The sequence below is a fragment of the Orycteropus afer genome, unplaced genomic scaffold (genome assembly GCF_000298275.1).
Source record: "Orycteropus afer afer isolate SDZICR_OR568_19922 unplaced genomic scaffold, OryAfe1.0 scaffold00751, whole genome shotgun sequence".
In the NCBI taxonomy this organism is placed as follows: Eukaryota; Metazoa; Chordata; class Mammalia; order Tubulidentata; family Orycteropodidae; genus Orycteropus; species Orycteropus afer.
Window position 1 is genome coordinate 102357 of NW_006922338.1, and position 18220 is coordinate 120576.

At 49.5% G+C, this 18220-nt stretch overlaps 1 protein-coding gene, 1 non-coding gene and 1 pseudogene across 2 annotated transcripts; 1 reads left to right on the forward strand and 2 right to left on the reverse strand.

Annotated features, from left to right (window-relative positions):
• Positions 1–21: 21 nt before the first annotated feature.
• LOC122151813 lies at positions 22–9633 on the reverse strand (annotated as a pseudogene).
• A 3005-nt stretch (positions 9634–12638) lies between these two features.
• Positions 12639–13549, forward strand: LOC103211488 (hemoglobin subunit zeta-like). The gene is made up of 3 exons (XM_007957439.2): positions 12639–12733; positions 13134–13338; positions 13421–13549. The coding sequence occupies exons 1-3, from the start codon at positions 12639–12641 to the stop codon at positions 13547–13549; spliced, it is 429 nt and encodes a 142-aa protein (XP_007955630.1).
• Positions 13550–16573: 3024 nt separating this feature from the next.
• On the reverse strand, positions 16574–16703 carry LOC122151815. Its single transcript, XR_006164280.1, has one exon. It is a non-coding gene; the product is annotated as a small nucleolar RNA SNORA70 (small nucleolar RNA).
• Positions 16704–18220: the final 1517 nt, after the last annotated feature.

Here is an 18220-nt window from a genome sequence, read left to right on the forward strand (position 1 = left end):
GTCTGAGGAGGACAGCCCCAGTCACACCACCACCAAGTAGTCCCGAGGACGGGCCGAAGCCTGACGGGGACGAGCGGGGCCGCGGGGAAGGGGAACCCTGAGGGGACCGCAGCCGGGGGCGGGCCCGCCCCAGGCGCACGTCCCAGGCAGCCCCGGAACAGCCCCCGGACTGACAAGCTGCCTGCGCAGGCGCTGGAAGTGCCTCCCGCCGCGCTCGCGAGACTTCCGCCGAGCGCCCGCACGCCGCGCTGATCCGGCCTGCGCTAGAGGGAAGCAAGTGGGCGCGGTGACTGTGCGCAGGCGCGGGACTTCCTCTGCCGGCGGGCAGGCGGCGCTCTCTGAAGCTGTGGGGTGTGGGGACGCCGCGAGTGCATTAGAGAAAGTGCTCCAAGTTCAAGGCAGGTTTTCTCTAAGTGTGGTCTTCTTCACCTACAAAAGTAACCCTGTAACAGTTGCTTTGGGCAGAAAGTTCTTCACATGAAAGTAAAAAATATCGATTCGAAGTATCACTGCCCTAAGTATAAGAGCTAAGACTGTGAAGTACCAGTCTTCAATACAGACAGACCATCGTCCGCTTGTGGTTACGAGGATGAGAGGGCGACAGTCTTCTAGATTAAAGACCCACTGCCCAGGAGTCCATGCCAACTCGTAGCGACCCCACAGGGTTTCCGAGGCTGATGCTTTACCAAGGCAGGCTGCCTCATCTTTATCCCACAGAGTGGCTGCTGGATTTGAACCGCCGACCTTCTGGTTAGCAGCCCGATGTCTTCACCACAGAACCACCAGGGCTCCTCTCTAGAGAGTAGGCCCTGTATTTATAGTAACGGGAAAGGCAACAGGGAATGTGAGTGAGGTGTGCACAGCTTGACCAAGGTAAACAAAGTCAGTTGGTAAATGCCGAAAGGTGTATAAATTCACATTATTTATCTTTGCAACTCTAGGGCCCCAGTGATTAAGGCATTGGGCTGCTAACCAAAAGGTTGATGACTTGAACCCACGAGCCACTCCCTGGGAGAAAGATAAGGCAGTCGGCTTCTGTACAGATACACGGCCTTGGAAATCCTGTGGGGGCGGATCTGTTGGCCTAACGGGTCTCTGAGATGAAGTCGATTCAATGGCAGTGGGTTTGTTTTTTGTTTATGGCATACATAATTTTGCAGTGATAAACAACCAAAAAATGTGTGTGGTTACAGAGGTAGGTATGTATGCATATGTGTGTATATGTAGGTACATGTATGTGTCTGTGTGTGCATAGGTGTTTCTGTGAAACCTACTGCCATCAAGTCAATTCTGAGTGACCTGATAGAACTGTCTCACAGGGCTTCTGAGGCTGGGGAGCTCTGGTGACGTAGTGCCTAAGGCATCTGACTGCTAACCAGAAGGCTGGTGGTTCAAACCCACCAGCCACTCCTCGGAAGGAAGGTTGGGCAATCTATTTCCGTAGAGATAACACCTCGGAAACCCAAGGATGGGTCGCTGTGAGTCGGATCTGACCTGACAGCAGTACGTTTGGTTTTTATGGTTAATCTTTATAGAAGCAGACTACCACATCTTTCTTCTAAAGAACAGCTGGTAAGGGTCAAACCACTGACCTTTTCGTTGGCAGCTGAGTGCTTTAACCACTGCACCACCAGGGCTCCTGGTGTATCTGTTGCTGTTAGGTGTGTTGAGTGTGTTCTGACTCATAGTGACCCCATGTGCAACAGAATGAAGCACTGCCCAGTCCCACGCCGGCCTCCCAGCCGTTGCTTTGTTTGAGCCCATCATTGTAGCCTGTCAGTTCTTGTGCAGGGTGTCCCTCTGTTTTGCTGACCTACCAAGCACGCTGTTCTTCTCAGGGACTGGTCCCTCCTGATAACATGTCCAAGGCGGGTGAGATACGGTCCCATAATCCTGTCTTCTAAGGAGCGTTCTAGCTGTACTTCCTCCAAGGCAGGTTGGTTCACTGTTCTGAGTCCATGGTGTATTCAGCATTCTTTCTCAGCGCCACAATTCCAAGGCATCAGTGCTTCGTTGGTCTTCCTTATTCACTGTCCAGCTTTTGCACACATATGAGGCAACTGAAAATACCATGGTTTGGGTCAAGTGCACCTTAGTCCTCAAAGTGACATCTTTCCTTTTTAACACTTTAAGAGTTGTGTTTATTTTTCCCCCCAAAGATTTGCCCAATGCAGTACATCATTTCATTTCTTGACTGCTACTTCCATAGGCATTAATTGTGGGTCCAAATAAAATCCTTGACAACTTCAGACTTTTCTGCATTTATCATGATAATGCTTGTTGGTCCATTTGTGGTCGTTTTCTTTATGTTGAGGCGTAGTCCATACTGAAGACTATAGTCTTTGATCTTCATCAGTAAGTGCTTCATGTCCTCTTCTCTTTCAGGCAGCAAGTTGTGTCATCTGCATTTCGCAGGTTGTTAATGAATCTTCCTCCAGTCCTGATGCCTCCTTCTTCTTCATATAGTCCAGCTTCTTGGATTCTCAGATTATCTGCTCAGCAGGTATATCTCTAGGCATCTTTATATACATGTATGTGTGTGCTGCATGTATATTCATATATGTAGCAAAGAACATAGGAGCATAGTTATGGATACCTATTAGACATAAATATCTCCTGGGATTGGTTTACTGGGTTGGAAGGCTTAGGACCATAGTCTCATGGGAGAACTCTGTCAATTGGCATAATGTAATTCATGAAGTTCTATATCCTAGTTTCATGTAGCATTTGGGGCCTTAAAAGCTTGCAAGGGGCCATCTGAGATACAACTATTGGTCTCTTCTTGTCTGCAGCAAAAGACAAAGAAGGAAACCAAGGACTCAAAGAAAAGAAAAATAGTCTAGAGGACTGATAGCCTGCCTGAACCACTGCTTCACCTACCCTGAGACCAGAAGAACTGGATGGGGCCGGACTACCACTACCACCATTCTGATCAGGGACACAACAGTGGGGCCCTGATAGAACAGGAGAAAAATGCAAGGAAAATTCAAGTTACTGTTTTTAATGCAGCCTTAGTTGAGCCATTGAGACTAGAGGCACTCCAAGACTATCACCCTGAGATGCCCTTTAAACTTTGAACTGAAAGCACTGCTGGAGGTCACCTTTCAGCTGAGTAACACATTGGCTCCTCAGACAAACAACATGCCTCATGAGTGCTGTGCTCCTTAAAAAATCATCTCCATGAGACCAAATGGTCAGCATTTACTTTAAAGCAAAGGTAAGAAGGTAAGGGCAGGGCAGCAGGGAAGCAAGAACAACTAAGACAGAAAAAACGAGAATGCTGACACACTATGAAAAGGTAACCAATGTCACTGAACAATCTGTATAGGAATTGTTAAATGGGAACCTAATTTACTGAGTAAACTTTCACTGAAGACACAATAAAATATTATTTTAAGAATAAATCTTTGGAACATTTGATTAGACAATGGTTTCTTAGCACTAAATGCACAGGAGACTAGAGAAAACATAGTTAAATTGGACTTACACAAATTACAAATTTTTGTGTTCAAATGACATCATCAAGGAAGTGAAAAGACAGTCCACAGAATCAGGAGGGGGTGGTTACAAATCTTATACCTGATGAGGGACTTTTATCCCAAATCCAGCTGTAAAAACTCTTACAACTCACTAAAAAGACAATCAATGAAAAAGTGAGCAAAGGACTTGAGTAGACATTTCTCCAAAGGAAATATAAAAATGGCAAATACATACATATTATTAGTTATCAGGGAAATGCGAATCAAAACCACCCACTAGGATGACTATAATCGAAGAGACAGAATGTCACTGCATGCCCATTATGGTCATGATTTAAAAAATACAAATAACAACAGGTGTTGGTGTGGGTATGGAGAAATCCAAACACTCACCCATTGTGGCAGGGATTGTAAATGGCACAGCAGCTGGGGAAATGGTTTGCCACTTCCTCGAAAAGCTAAACCCAGAATTTTCACAAGATCCAGCAACTCCACTTCTAGATATATACCCCAAAGGACTCAAAGCAGGAACACAAATCATTGTACACCAATTAAGCACAATTCACAATAGCCCCCAATGGAAACAACCCTAATGTCCATCAACAGATGAAATACCACTGTCCACAAAGAGAAATGAAATCCTGATACATGCTACAGCATCAACGAACCTTGAAAATACTGTGCTGGGTAAAGTAAGTCAGTCACAGAGGCCGATACTGTATGATCCCATGTATATGAAATACGCAGACTAGGCAAGCACACACAGACCTTTGCCTATCAGTGGAGGTGATTGCACCTGACATCACTGAATGATACACATGAAGAATATTGAAATGGCAGGTACTCTGGGGCACATGTGCTTATGACAATCAAAAAGGTTAAATTAGTTTACACTAAAGTTTCTCTAAGATACTAAAAATAATAGAATAACAAGTGATGGTGAGGATGGGGAGGAATAGGGACTGTCATCCACTGCTGGTGGATGTGTGAAATGGTCAGCGCCTGGCGAAACAGCCTGGCAGTTCCTCAAAAGGTCCAGCCAAGAGTTACCTACTGTATGACCCAGCAGTTTCAGTCTGTTACAAGGACATGAAACAATGCACACGAGAGCCTGTAAGGGGATGTTCACAGCAGCGTTATTCGTGAAAGACAAAAAGTGCAGGCAATGTTGATGTCTATCACCTGATTTCAAAATGTGGTCCATTTATACAATCAAATATCATTCAGTCATAAAAAGCAACGAGCCCTTGACACATGCTGCAATATGGGTGAGCCTTGAAAACATTATGCTAAGTTGAGGAAGCCATCCATCCTCAAGGGCCGCGTGCTCTATTACTCCATTTATATGAAATGTGCGGAACAAGCAAATCCTTGGAAACAAAAGCAGGGTAGTGTGGCCTCAGGCTGGGAAAACGAGGACTGAGTGCTAGTGGGTATGGGCTTTGGGGGACGTTGATGAAAATGTTAGAAATTTAGATTGTGGTGATGTTTGTACAACTCCATGAATATACTGAAAACCATTGAATTGTACATTTTAAACAGCTGAATTGTATGGTTTTCTAATGATATCAATAAAGCTGTTAAAATAAAAATAAACAATATATAAAAAATCACCCTGCCTGCTCCAGGAGTGAAAAAAGGTACCAGTCTCCAACAGCCTCCTGTGAGTATCTCCAAATCTTTGCCAAGCACTTCAAAAACATCAGACTGCAATCACTTGACTAAGGGGCACGCATTCTCACTGCTGAAGTGACTGTTTTGTGTTAACACTGTCACAAATGCATATTTTTTTTCCTGGGTTGAAATCATCAGGGCAAAGGGGACATGCATTTGGAATGTCCTAGGCATTGTCAATGGATTCATTGCACTCCATTTGGCTGAAAGGCATTGCTTTCATTTTAAATTATGCAATAATTGTTGCAAGGAAGAGGTATCTCATTCTATCTTGCATGCCTTTGTTTACTGCTGAGGTGGGGAATTCTGTCATCTGATGGCTGGCCAGTGTCTGGAAATTGCCTTCCTGTTCTCCTGACCTGGTTTTCTATGGTTGTTTGCCATTATTATTATTATAAAGAACAGCTTTATTGATACAAAAATATACAAACTACAAAGCACTAAGAAGCTTAAATCTCTGTCAGACCAAGCCGGTGGCAAGTCAACACCCCGTATGGACAGAATGTTTGAAGGAGGTTGACACAGACACCCAGCCACGTCTGAGGGCATCTGCACAGGTGAAGGGGGGCCCAGGTCTAAGAGGTTTTCGAGTTCCCTCCAGTCACCAAGGATCATGACAGGCCTCCGTGCAAGGATACCTGTGCAGACTGGTGCTCTCCAGGCAGATCAGAACCTCAAAATCCAGAGGATTGAAGGGAGAGTGCTTCTGTTTCTGGGTGGGCGTCATCTCACGCAGGAACGGTCTTCTCAGTCATCTTGGCCGAGAAGGTTGGCTGCTTTTGTCTGAGGGGTCCATTAGGCTTTCCTGCTTTCCTGTAGCTCTGTTGACAGCCCCAAAGCCTTTCCGGCAGCTTTAGGTAGGACAGATGGGGCAAGAAGCGGTGTTGGAACCTGAAACCTCCTATCTAAGGCTGTGACCCAAGACCCAGATCCCAGCGGCAGCCCATCCTTTGGAGACACACAGCTGGCTGGTTCTCCATTTTCCTTGTCAACAAATATCAGAGCCACGGTCCTGGATTACGCTTTGTCTCCACAGCCAAATCCCCCCTGAGCCTGTGTCCCCTTTTGATGACGTGGGTAGTCACCCTGTGTTTTTGGACAACTTGGGTGGTCTCTGTTGCAGGTTTTCCAAGCATTTCCTAATCTTGTGTGTTCTGATTGATGTGTAAACAAAAGCTGCCCACACTTCACAGGAGAATCTCTGGGATAGAAACGAGGGGCAGAGCAGGGCCCAGAGCAGTGGGGAGGGGTCTCCACGGATGAAGCCGGGACCTGGATGCCTGGGGCAACAGGTAGTGATGATAGAGGTCCCTGTGGTTTCCCCACAAGGCGTCTCCGGGTGTCTGGACATGGGACGGGGAGGGGAGGGAAGTGTAAGTGGCAGTGGCTTGGCGTGCCCAGGCCGAGCTCTGCTGCCCTCGGGTGTGTCTCACACCCTTCTATGCTTTAGCCCCAAACCTCTAAGCCCACATTTTAAGCCAGCGGCTGTGCCCTCTGTAACAGTTTTCTGGCCTGCTTTCTCAAGGTAAGAGGAGGTTTGGAAACAAAGCTCCCAGGCTCTCCCTCCCAGCCTGAGTCCTGGCTGGAGGCTACTTGGACTGACTGAGCCGTATCAGTCCTGCCACCTGGTTAGCTGAGATAGGGCCTCCACCATCTGCCAGAGGGAGGGCCGGGTGGGGCTCTCAGCCGGCTATCTGGGGGACCAGCTACCACCCGCACCCTCTCAGCTGCACCTGGTACCCACCATGGAGAGCAGCTACGAGGGTGGTGACAACAATAATCTAATCCATGCACTGAGCCCACATGGTGGGATGTGGCACAGATTACCCTTCCCCACCCTGACGGGGGGGCTATAGTAACCCCTCTCAAAGGCTAAAACAATGAAATTGGGCTCCGAAGGTTACTCCACCTACCCCCCACCCAGGGGCTGGTCTCAGGGAGAGTCTGCAGCCCCCACCCCCAGCCTCAGGGCTGAGCACAGCCTCAGACGTTCAGCAGCACTCACTCCCTGTGTGTGTTTGTATGTGTTTTCCAATTTAGAGGGCTGTCCAAGTACCATAGTGTTTGCTAAAAATAATTCAGCAACAGGCCTGTCTGAGCTCAGCACCTCTGCTTGGGCTCAGAGCCCGCCTGGCCTTGAAGTTCTATAAGAAGCCAGTGGGTCTCAGCGCCCCAGAGCCCTGCTCAGCCCTGGTGTCGCTGGCAGGAAAACCCAGACCCATTTGCTCAAGCCCCAAAAAGCCAGCAGCCCAGCTCCCACCACACTAAGGCCTCCCTACCCAGTCTGAGACGGTGCCCCCCTCCGCTGGATCCTTGGACAGGTCTCATAACCCTCCCCAGTCTCTATTTCCTTATCTGAAAAAAAAAAAAAAGGAAAATAATAAAATGGATCCTCCCTCACAGAGCGGCTGGGAGAGTCAAAGACCCAGCAGGGAGAGCGTTTGGCCCCACGTTTGGGACAGACGGCATCCGTCAATGTCAGCTAAAATCGGACAAGACCCAGGCTGCACATTTGGGTGATCGACGTTCTTGAAAAGCATGGAAGTGGGGTCGCTTTTGGGGAGGTCTGCATCATAACCATTCATTAAGCTGTAAAGTGTGGATCACGCTACATCTCACAGTGGAAAAAGGTTTTAATAAGAGAAGAAGAAAAAGAAAACACTCACACATTACTTGGCTTGGAAGGTTCCAGAACAAAGGGGCATCGGGTGGATTCCTCACCTTGTGGGGCCAAGGGCCGGAAAAGGGTGGCAGAGAGGAGGCCTTGGGGCTGAAGAGGAGTTGAGGACCTGTCTCCCACATGGAGCCTGGGGAGAGGGGTCCTGGAACCTACAGCCATCACTACCCCTGCAGGAAACAGACAGCCCCACGAGTCTTGGGCCCTGGGCTGAGGGCATGCCTGGCACACACCTCACAGAGACCTCCCTGTGCCTACCTTCACGGCCCTGTGTGCTTCCCGCCACGTCCTCCTGTCTTCCCTGACATCTGTCTGTGTGTCTCTCCTGTGTTCCTTCTCTCCTTTCCAGTGCTGAAGCCTCAGTCTGGGGGCAACTGCCTCACAGCCATACCCCACATGCCTGGGAAGGCCCTGGGCACCTTCTTAACCAGTCAGCAGTGAAAGTGTCCAGGGATGCCTAGGCAGGCCTCTGGCTGGAATGAGCCCAGAGCGGCAAGGCCACACTCCCAGCAGGCATCCTGGCACCCCTCAGACAGCACAGACGGGCTTCTGGGGCACCTGCCCTGAGGAGGAGGGGAGCAGTGAATTGTAAATAAGGGACAGATAGGACAGGGGGGCCAGGCAGTGCTGGCAGGGGCTCCCAGGAGGGCAGTTCACCCACATTCGGGCACCAGCAGCCAGGCACTGGGCAGAAGGGGCGTCAGACCTGCTCCTACCTCAGCCCCAACAACCTGGCCGGCACAAATGAAGTGAACACAACAGGCTGACCCCAGCTCAGCGCTGGGCACACACACAGCCCCCAGGACCTGTGGGCGTTTGTATACCGGCAACGCAGAGGGCTCATCCAAGCACCACAGTTTTCTCTAAGAGTAATTCAGCAACGTTTGTTACCTCAACTTCCCATGCAGGAAACTTTGGCCTCTGGTTCCATCAAAATACAGCCCCGAAGCGCCTGCCTGCCTGCCTGATGCCACTGAGGCTCAGCTGAAACCCCGAGCAGCAATGGGTGAGTCTATGACCTGTGGCCTGCGAGGTGGCCCGGCCTCTTACCTTTGGGAGGTAAGGAAGTAGGCCCACCCAGGGAGAAGCAACCCCCAAGGGGCCTTTGGCCACCTTGTGTGACCACTCGGAGGAGGCGCTGGTAGCCACGCAGCCTCAACCCTGGGCTCCTCTGCACACCCCACCCTGACCAGGCCTCAAGGAGCCGGCCCTTCTCAAAGTCCCACTCACACCCTGAACTGGCTGCTGGGAGGGGTGGCCAGTGTGCAGGCCCAGCCAAGAACGAGGCACAGGTGTGCGGGCTGGCAAAGGGAGGGGTGGGTCTGGGGAGGGCCCGGCTACTCCCCATGCTGAGGAAGGCCCCAGCCCTCAGGCACCACAGGAGACCACCTCTGGGGACCTCTTCCATGTGCTCACTGTGCTCATGCACCAAAGAGGAGTCCCCTGCCCTGAGTTTAGGGGGTGCATCCTTAGTGCTGCGTCCCCTCACACTGATCTCTTCCAGGGGGTGGGGGCCGAGGTGAACTTCAGCATTGTTAAACCGCAGGTCAGGAGGCCGCTGGACCTCAGCCACACAAGCAGCAAGGATTTAGTCTGTTCTAGATCTCTCTCTGACTCCTCTCTCCCCTCCGTGGACGCCCAGGAGAGGCCTGCCCCTCCACAGTGGACAACATACACCAACCATATGACCCAGCAATCCGACGCCTGGATACAATGTTTCCCTGGAGAAATGGAGATGTAGGTTTACATACAGACCTGTCCAGTTCACCCACGGTTGGCCTCAGCAGCCCGGGAGCCCGACATTAACAGCGTCCCCCTCTGCATGTTCTGGAGGCCTGCTCAGCCCTGACAGCCTGGGGTATACAGCTCTGGCTTTCTTTCCTTCAGAGATGAGCTTGCTCTCCACTGTTGTCTCCAGGCCCCTGAGCACAGACTCCAAAGGTCTGCATGAGCTCCCAGTACCAGCCACAGGCAGCTGGGCCAACGCTTTAAGGCGACTGTACTCCCTTCCAGTCAGAGAGGAAGGTGGAAGACCACAGAAAATGAGGCTTGAAGAGCCTCAGAACCTTCCAGCTGATGAAACAGACCCAAGCTGCCCAGGAAGGCCGTGAGCGAGTGGAAGGCCAGGCTCCGATGTGAGCAGCTTGGGCTTGAGCCATCAGCCCAGGGGAGGTTTGCTCTTGGAAAGCAGACCTTGGAAAGCAGATGAAATTACAAACTCCAGAGTGGTAGGAAATCTTGCCTATCATATACCTGATAAGGGACTGCATCCGGAATATATTACAAAACAACATCAACTGCACTGCCACCAACTCAACACTGACTCATAGTGACTGTGTAGGATGGACCAGAACTGTCCCATAGGGTTTCCAAGGCTGTGAATCTTATGGAAGCAGACTGCCTCATCTTTCTTCCAAGGAGCAGCTGGTGGGTTTGAACTACTGACCTTTTGGGGAGCAGCTGAGCTCTTTAATCACTGTACCACCAGCACTCCTCAGAATATATACAGAACTCTCTAAACTTCGCAGTAACAAAATGAACAACTGAACTTTAAAATGGACAGAAGGCTTGAACAGATAGTTCACTGAGGAGGATATATGGGTGGGAAATAAGGCCTTGAAAAGACATCCAAACATCAGGGAAATAAAAGTGAAAACCATGATAGAACTGCTGACAGACGTGCTAAAAATAAATAAATAAAAACTGGCAAAATCGCAGCAGCTTGGGCTTCCTTTTGTTGCTGGTGAGAATGCAAAACAGTGCAGTCTGTCTGGAAAACAGCTTGGGAGTTTCTGATAAAGTTAGACACACACCTACCACATGACCTAGCAATCCTCCTCTTAGATACAGTGTTACCCTAGAGAAATGGGAACCTATGCAAGATGGTCATAGCAGCTTCATTTGAAATGGCCCTAAACAGAAACAGCCCAAATATCCTTTAAAAGGCAAATGGACAAACAAGGGTGGTCCAGACATAGGCTGGGACACTGATTGGCAACAAAAATAAATGAACTTTGACACACACGACAATGTGGATGAATCTCAAAGGCATTGCACTAAACCAAAAGAAGTCAATCTTAAAAGATTATGTACAGTGAAATACACAAAACTAAAGTGACATGGGTCAATGCATTTTTTTTAAGTGTTCCCTCCCCTCCTCTCCCAGGGACAAAGCCCAGAAAGCGACAGGAAAGAAGGATGGAAGGGAATGGTAGACACAGGGAGAAGTGGGAGGAGCACCGTGGGGGCTGAGTGTCATGAAAGAAAACGTGCACGGACTACTGAATGGAAAACCACTTTGCTCTGTGAACTATCACCCAAATCACAATTTAAAATATACATACATATATATATATATATATTAAAGACTGTATATTCTATGCTTCTGTTTATTTGATATCCTTGAAAGAAAAGACAAAATGGTAGTGAAGGAGAACAGATCTGTGGTTATCAGAGGTTTAGGGTGGGGGATGAGGCATCATGTGAGAGTGTTGGGGGGAAGTGTTGGCAGTCCTGATGGGAGCGTGGTTACACGAATCTATACTTATGTTAAATTCATAGAACAGTACACTTTTTTTTTTTAGGATTTGGGTGAAGATTTACAGAGTAAATTCACTTTTCATACAGCAGTTCACATATACTTTGTCTCATGCCATTGACCAAAATTTACAATGCAGCAGCTCCCCTCCCACTTCCTCCCCATAGTTACCTCCTCCCAGTGTCCATCCCTTCATCCTCTTCTGCACCCTGAGCTATCTCCCTGTGCATAAGCAGCCCTTCCTTCTCCCATGATTAGAACAGTACACTTTAAAAGGCCATTCTATGTTAACGATAAAATCAAAGGAAACGTTTGCTTCAATATTGTGCAATCCCACTTACAGGAAAGATCTGGAATTGGCGACTGTACAATGCCAAGGTTTATTACTTCTCACTAGGGCTGAGGGGAGGGAAAGGAGGGGTCACTGCCCATGGGCACTGGGTCTCTGTGAAGCGGGGGAAGGATTGGAGTGGTGATGGCTGCACTCATTAATAAGTGGAATTAGTGTCACGGAATTGTACATGTGAATCATGTTGAAATGACAGATGTTTTGTTATATATATATATCACAATTTTTTTTTTTTAAGAAAAGGGGGTTAACATAATCAAAACAAGCTAAATTTTTTGAAAAAGGAAAAAGCAGCATTCGCCTCCTTATCTCCCAATGGCTGCTGTGGATGCCCCAACTATTGCCCTGCAGTGCCTGGACTCCAGCCGTGGACCTGCCACACACCCCGCTCATCATGGGCACACCGCTCCTCAACGCTGGGTCCTCAGAACGTTGCTCTCTTGGAAGGAGCCAGGAACGCAGAGCCAGATGAAGAGGGGCTGGCACGGGCCTGGACCAGGAGCCCACTAGGAGCTCACACAGGAACCACCGAGCCCAGTGCAGATACCAGATGAGGCATGTTCCAGCCAAGGGGGTGCATGCTGGGCCCTGCTCTCCATGTCCCCCCATTTTGTGATTCTGAATGGATAAGGAGCTGGGCTACAGATGCAGGGGTGACCTCCTGGGCAGCTGGGCCCCTATCTCACTCCGCTTGTGGTCAAGCTGCGGCCAACGCCTCCTTGAAGGACAATGAGGGTGGCAGGAGTGATAGCCCCTCACCCCACCAGGCCCCACTGCCCATAGTCACAGGACCTGATAAGACACCCACTCCCGAAGCCCCCTCCCCTCTCCCAGGGGCCTTGGCTCCATATAAGGGGCCCAGGGGGCTGAGCACCTCCAAGGCCAGTCCTGACCTCCACTAGCTGCCACACAGCCGCCGCCATGTCTCTGACCAAGGCCGAGAGGACCATCATCACGTCCATGTGGGGCAAGGTCTCCACACAGGCAGACAGCATCGGCACCGAGGCCCTGGAGAGGTGAGTTCCGACAGGGACAGGGCGTGTGATGAGGCTGTGGGGGAGGAAGGGGTCAGCGAGGGGGCTCAGTCAGGAGGTGCTCAGTCAGGACGGGTGGTGAGAAGGAGTGGGCTAGGTAGGTGGAGAGGGCATGCTACAGGTGCAGACCGCGTCCCTCAGTCCCCAGCGGGGCCTAGCGCTGGGCCGCCACAGACACCTGTTGGAGGAATGAAGGAAGGAACGCTGGTGGGCAGCGGCCAGAAAAAACCTGAGCCTGCCTGCTTTGTGCGTCACGGCCTTCTCGCGTTCGTTTCGCTTTTTCCAAACACTGCACTAAATAGAATTGATCTTGACCGCTGGGTTTGGGGCGCGCCGCACGCTGTGCACCGAGAGCCTGACTCATGCCCCTGCTCCCCGCCAGGCTCTTCACCAGCTACCCCCAGACCAAGACCTATTTCCCGCACTTCGACCTGCACCCGGGCTCGGCGCAGCTGCGCGCGCACGGCTCCAAGGTGGTGGCCGCCGTGGGCGACGCGGTCAAGAGCATCGACAACATCGCGGGCGCGCTGTCCAAGCTGAGCGAGCTGCACGCCTACATCCTGCGCGTGGACCCGGTCAACTTCAAGGTGCGCGCCGGCGAGGGGCGGGGCGGGGGGCGGGGACTGTCGGGGCGCCCCCGGGCCCGCGCTGAACCTCCCACGCCCCCAGCTCCTGTCGCACTGCCTGCTGGTGACCGTGGCCGCGCGCTTCCCCGCCGACTTCACGGCCGAGGCCCACGCCGCCTGGGACAAGTTCCTGTCGGTCGTGTCCTCAGTGCTGACCGAGAAGTACCGCTGAGCGCGGCTCCCCGTGCCCCGAAGGCAGGCTGCGGCCCCGGGCCCCTGGAACACCCCAATAAACGCATCAACGCCCGCCTGGTCTCTGTGCTCACTGGGCCTCAGGGAGGGGCGACGGCATGGGTTCACTGGGTGGGCTACGGGGTCCTTCGCACCGACCCCAGGGTGGTTGGAGGGCAGAAGGTCCGAGCCTGGGGCACTGGCACTTGGCTTCTTGGCAGCTTCTCCTAGGGGCAGTGCTGGGTCCCACTCAGGCCCTCCAAAACCGAGCTCGGCCACCTGAATTGATACCATTTCCTGGTTGGGTGTGATCTGAACCCCTCCATCCCCTCCTGGAACAAAGAGGGGGGTGATGGATGCATTCATCCCCAGATTAAACAAACATTTACTGGGTGCATAAGAGGGTCCAAGCACCTTTCTAGGGCTACAGATACAGCAGCTGAAATAGCAAAGCCTCCCCACCCCCAAGGGAGCCCATGATTAATGGGGAGACTGGCCTGATACCAGAGTTCAAAGAAATAGAGGAGAATGTCCCTTAAGGTTGAGAAAAGAGGACCAACCTAACTCCCAATGGGAGAAATGCAATTAACAGCACAGTAAAAAGAAAACCCACTGGGGCCCGAGTAAGGAGCTCTGGTGGCATACTGCCTAAGACATTTGACTGCTAACCAGAAGGCTGGTGATTCAAACCCACCAGCTGCTCCCAGTGAGGAAGATGAGGCAATCTACTTCTGCAAAGATTTACAGACTTGGAAACCCAAGGAGGCAGTTCTACTCTATCCTGTAGGGTCACTGAGCTGGAATTGACTTGATGGCAGTGAGTTTGGGGTTTTTTGGTTAGAACAGCATTGGTGGGGAGACTTCTCCACAGCTGTAGATTGTGCATTTTCTTGTTCTGCTTGTTCTCTGCACATAGTCTTCACCCCATAATCTGAGGCATTCTAAGTCATGATCATAATGACCAAAGGCCCTCTCATCCATCTGAATTACTGAGAGCAAGTTCCTCTCCTGGTAGTTTCTTCTGAGCATCTTGACGCAAATCGACTACTGGTCCCAGCGGAAGACATTAATATGTGGGAAAAATAAAATGGTTCTCAGGGAACTACTTTGGGGATATGGATGGGACCTAGTAACTTGCCAATTTTTCCAAATTCCCAGAGTGAAGGCACTGCATGTGAATTCCCACTTAAGCAGAAATAAGATGATGGAGCTATTGACTAAATATCGGTGGGGGCATTTTGGGATGCTGCTGGTCATGTTACCAAGCACTGTTCTGCCTGTTTCAGATTTAACTCAGGGAGACCTCACCTTGAAGATACTGCTGCCTTCAGGGCCCAGGCTTGCATGACAACTTGATTTCACCCAGCCACCAGCTCTAATGGTTATGAGTTTATGTTAGTAACAGTTTGGAGATTTTCACATTGGATGGAAGCTTTTCCCAGCCACCATGCAATGGCTGCTTCTGTAGGAAAGAAACTTCTTGAAAATGTTGTTCCCACCTAGAGAGCTCTAAGACCTTCGTAGTGATAGAGGCACTCCCTTCACTGGATAAGGAATAAGAGAAATACTAGGATTTTTCCAATTTTCCAAGGCTTCTTTGCCCTTATTACCCTTAATCACCAAGCCTTATGAAAAAACTAATGGCAGTATGAAGACCCAGCTTTATACTTGTTTACACTGATCTTGGGTCCTGGTGCCCCCTCTTGTTCTTTTAAACATACCATCTACACCATTTGGGCCTTAAAGTTTGCCACATCATGAGATTATCAGTAGATGATGACCTACGGTCATCCCTTACTGGTCAGCCTGGACTGTTTAACTTGATTACAACCAGTTTGTTAAAATACTGTCAAGCTATAATTCAATATTACAAAGAGAATGCTTCACAGATAAATAAAACTTCCAATAAGAATAATAAAAAAGGATGTTTTGGTTATTTCATGCCACTCTAACAGCAAACACCATCAATGGGTGACTTGAACAACCAGGAGTTTATTCTCTCACAGTTTTGGAGGCTACAAGTCTGAGTTCAAAGTGCCAGGCTCTAGGGGCTGGGTAAAAGCCCCTCAACCTTGGGCTTCAGCTCTGCCTCCTGCTCCTGACCCACTGAAACTGGAGGCTTTTCTTCACTCAGGCAGCTGCTGGCTACTGAGGCTGACAAACCCAAAGTCAACAAGTAAAGAGCCACAGTCCCAATATGACCAAACCACACAGTAGGCCATTGATTCAAGTCCATTAAGAGTCCCAAGATAGGTAGACAACATGGCAGACTGCTCAACAATGACTCAGCTACATGCAGTACTCAAGCATGCCAAAAAGCTAGAGACCTTCCTCAAAGCTGCTTCTTACACACTGGAGGCAGACCACAGCCCTAAAGCAGCTGCTCACCTGCTCCAGGAGATTCCACCATGGGATCGATTGCCGGTCTCACCATGGGGAATAACTGCATCCAGATGCCCAGCCACTCACCCAGGTCCGGCCAAATTGACAACAACCTTCACTACCATAGTAGATATATCTGTAATAGCCTTCCATTTCACCTGAATATTATGTTTATTGGAGAAGACAACAATTAAAAGATCTTTTTTTTTTTTAAGAGGAAGTTCAATGTATTGGCAGGCACAGGCCAGAAGGGACAGTGCTATCAAGGCCTTCATGAATGCAGAGCCAGCCACTTGTCCAAGGGGCCAGGATTGGGTATGTATTTGACCCCACAACCATCTAGGATGAGGTGCTTCTCAGCCACCATGTCTTTAAACTCATAAGCATTAAACTTGGTAAAGCCCCACTTCCTGGAGATGTGGATCTTCTGGGACCCAGGGAACTTGAACTTGGCCCTTGTGCAGGGCCTTGATCCCATGCTTCTAGTTTTGAAGTTTGGTGTGGATGGACATGATGATGTGTCCAATGTGGATGCTGGCCACTGTACCCTGGGGTTTCCCAAAGACACCTCACATACCCATCTGGAGACTAGGTTAGGGGCAGCAGAAATTAGCAAGGCCAAAGACATGATAGAGCAGGACAGGACTGTCTCCAAAGTCCCTTAGGACAACTGACATGTGCCAACAGGCTGCATATGCCATGGAGGAGGCTGCTGTTTGTAGCCATTGCACACCGGCTGCCACAGGGAAGGAAAAGCCTCTTTTGAGCTGCACTGGAAAGGTCCATATCTGGGCCTTCACACTAACTTCTCACTAACTCTTATGCTGCCAAATCACAGAGAATCAAACCTTGGGTTCGCCTATGTCAAATGAAGAGAACCCCCATCGACTCTTGGACTTGAACCCACAGAAGGACTGAAATTAAAATGCCAGTACCCTGGTGGCCACAAGCAGACAGCATCAGAGGCAGACACTCACCCCATGATCAGGAAACAAGATTTCGTGCAGGTGTTTGAAATTGTTGGACTTTGTTTAGTTCCTGCTGCTTTGGAGTCTGCCTTATTTTACAAACTTGGGTTTCTCGATGGGTAAGGACTTGGTGTGCAAGCTGATGAAACAACGTTTGCCCCATACTTGTAGCTATCCTCTCACTGGTTCGGGGGTTGGTACTCCTTGCTTGGTTTCACCATTATGAGAACTTTACAGAGACGATCGGTGCCTGTGGAGTTCTGTTCCTGACCTGTGTGTTACACCTTGTAGGTGTTAGTCCTTGTTTTAATATTACTTTTTCCAGGCAAACACCTGAGGAAGGCACTTGTTTGATCTTAGCCACCCTTTCCATGGCCTTCGCCCTGTTGTATCTTACTTGTTTTCTTCTGCTATGAAGCTCTTCTAATTCCACTATTATGTTTCTTAACTCTTAACCAATACCAGCATGAAAAGTCCTTTGTTAAAGCAGCTCAAACAGTGGTAGTGCTGACAACGTACCTGATTGTGGACCTGTCATCCATCATTGGAAACTATCCACAAGAACTCAGATCCCTTAGCTTCCTGGTACTAGATTATAGTCTCTACCCACTCTAACTATTAACTATAATGTCATTTTAAAAAAGACATACATGTTAGATTATGGCCATCCCCTAGGGTATTGTGCTATCCTCAATACAGTACTGCAACTTAACACCCCCAAGTTAACGACACACCAGAAGGTTTCCATAACTATGCTAATACAAAAACTGATAAATTCTATCCATACAAAGACTGGTCACTTATATGTCCAGAGATTCCCAGATACCTTCAAGCTTTTATGCAAAAATTCTGTACCAGAATTAGAGGCAGGTCACCACTTTGTCATTAAGATCCCCATCCTATATCCTAGAGACTTTGGCCTGTGCAGTTGAGGGGCTTAAGGGTTTTGAGGTGCCTGCTGTGAACAGCCTGATGTTTTGGTTGCTTGGGATAGGTCAGTAAATAAAACAGAAACAAAAGTTCCTGCCCTCCTGAGCTTACATCCAGTGGACAATAACAATAAAACAGAAACAATTGTTTCTGTGGAAGGACAAGAGTAGAGATGGGGAGAGGTTGGGAGAGCAGGTGGGGGTGAGACTAGGGTTTAAAAGCGGATGGTCAATAAGAGATCTACATAAGAGTTCCGGCAAGATGGCGGACTAGGCAGAAGGATTGCACAGACCCTCTTCAACAAAGAAAAGGGAAACCGATTAACACAGACACAGAAGTTAATCTTGGACCCCTGAGCCTTGAAGGGAAGGATACAGAATTGGACTAAACCC

Excerpts from the sequence above, each read along its gene's own strand:
- LOC103211488 (XM_007957439.2), top strand. The coding sequence starts at position 12,639 with ATGTCTCTGACCAAGGCCGAGAGGACCATCATCACGTCCATGTGGGGC. Across the intron at positions 12,734-13,133 it reads GGCACCGAGGCCCTGGAGAG|GCTCTTCACCAGCTACCCCC; the intron begins GTGAGTTCCGAC and ends GCTCCCCGCCAG. Across the intron at positions 13,339-13,420 it reads TGGACCCGGTCAACTTCAAG|CTCCTGTCGCACTGCCTGCT; the intron begins GTGCGCGCCGGC and ends CCACGCCCCCAG.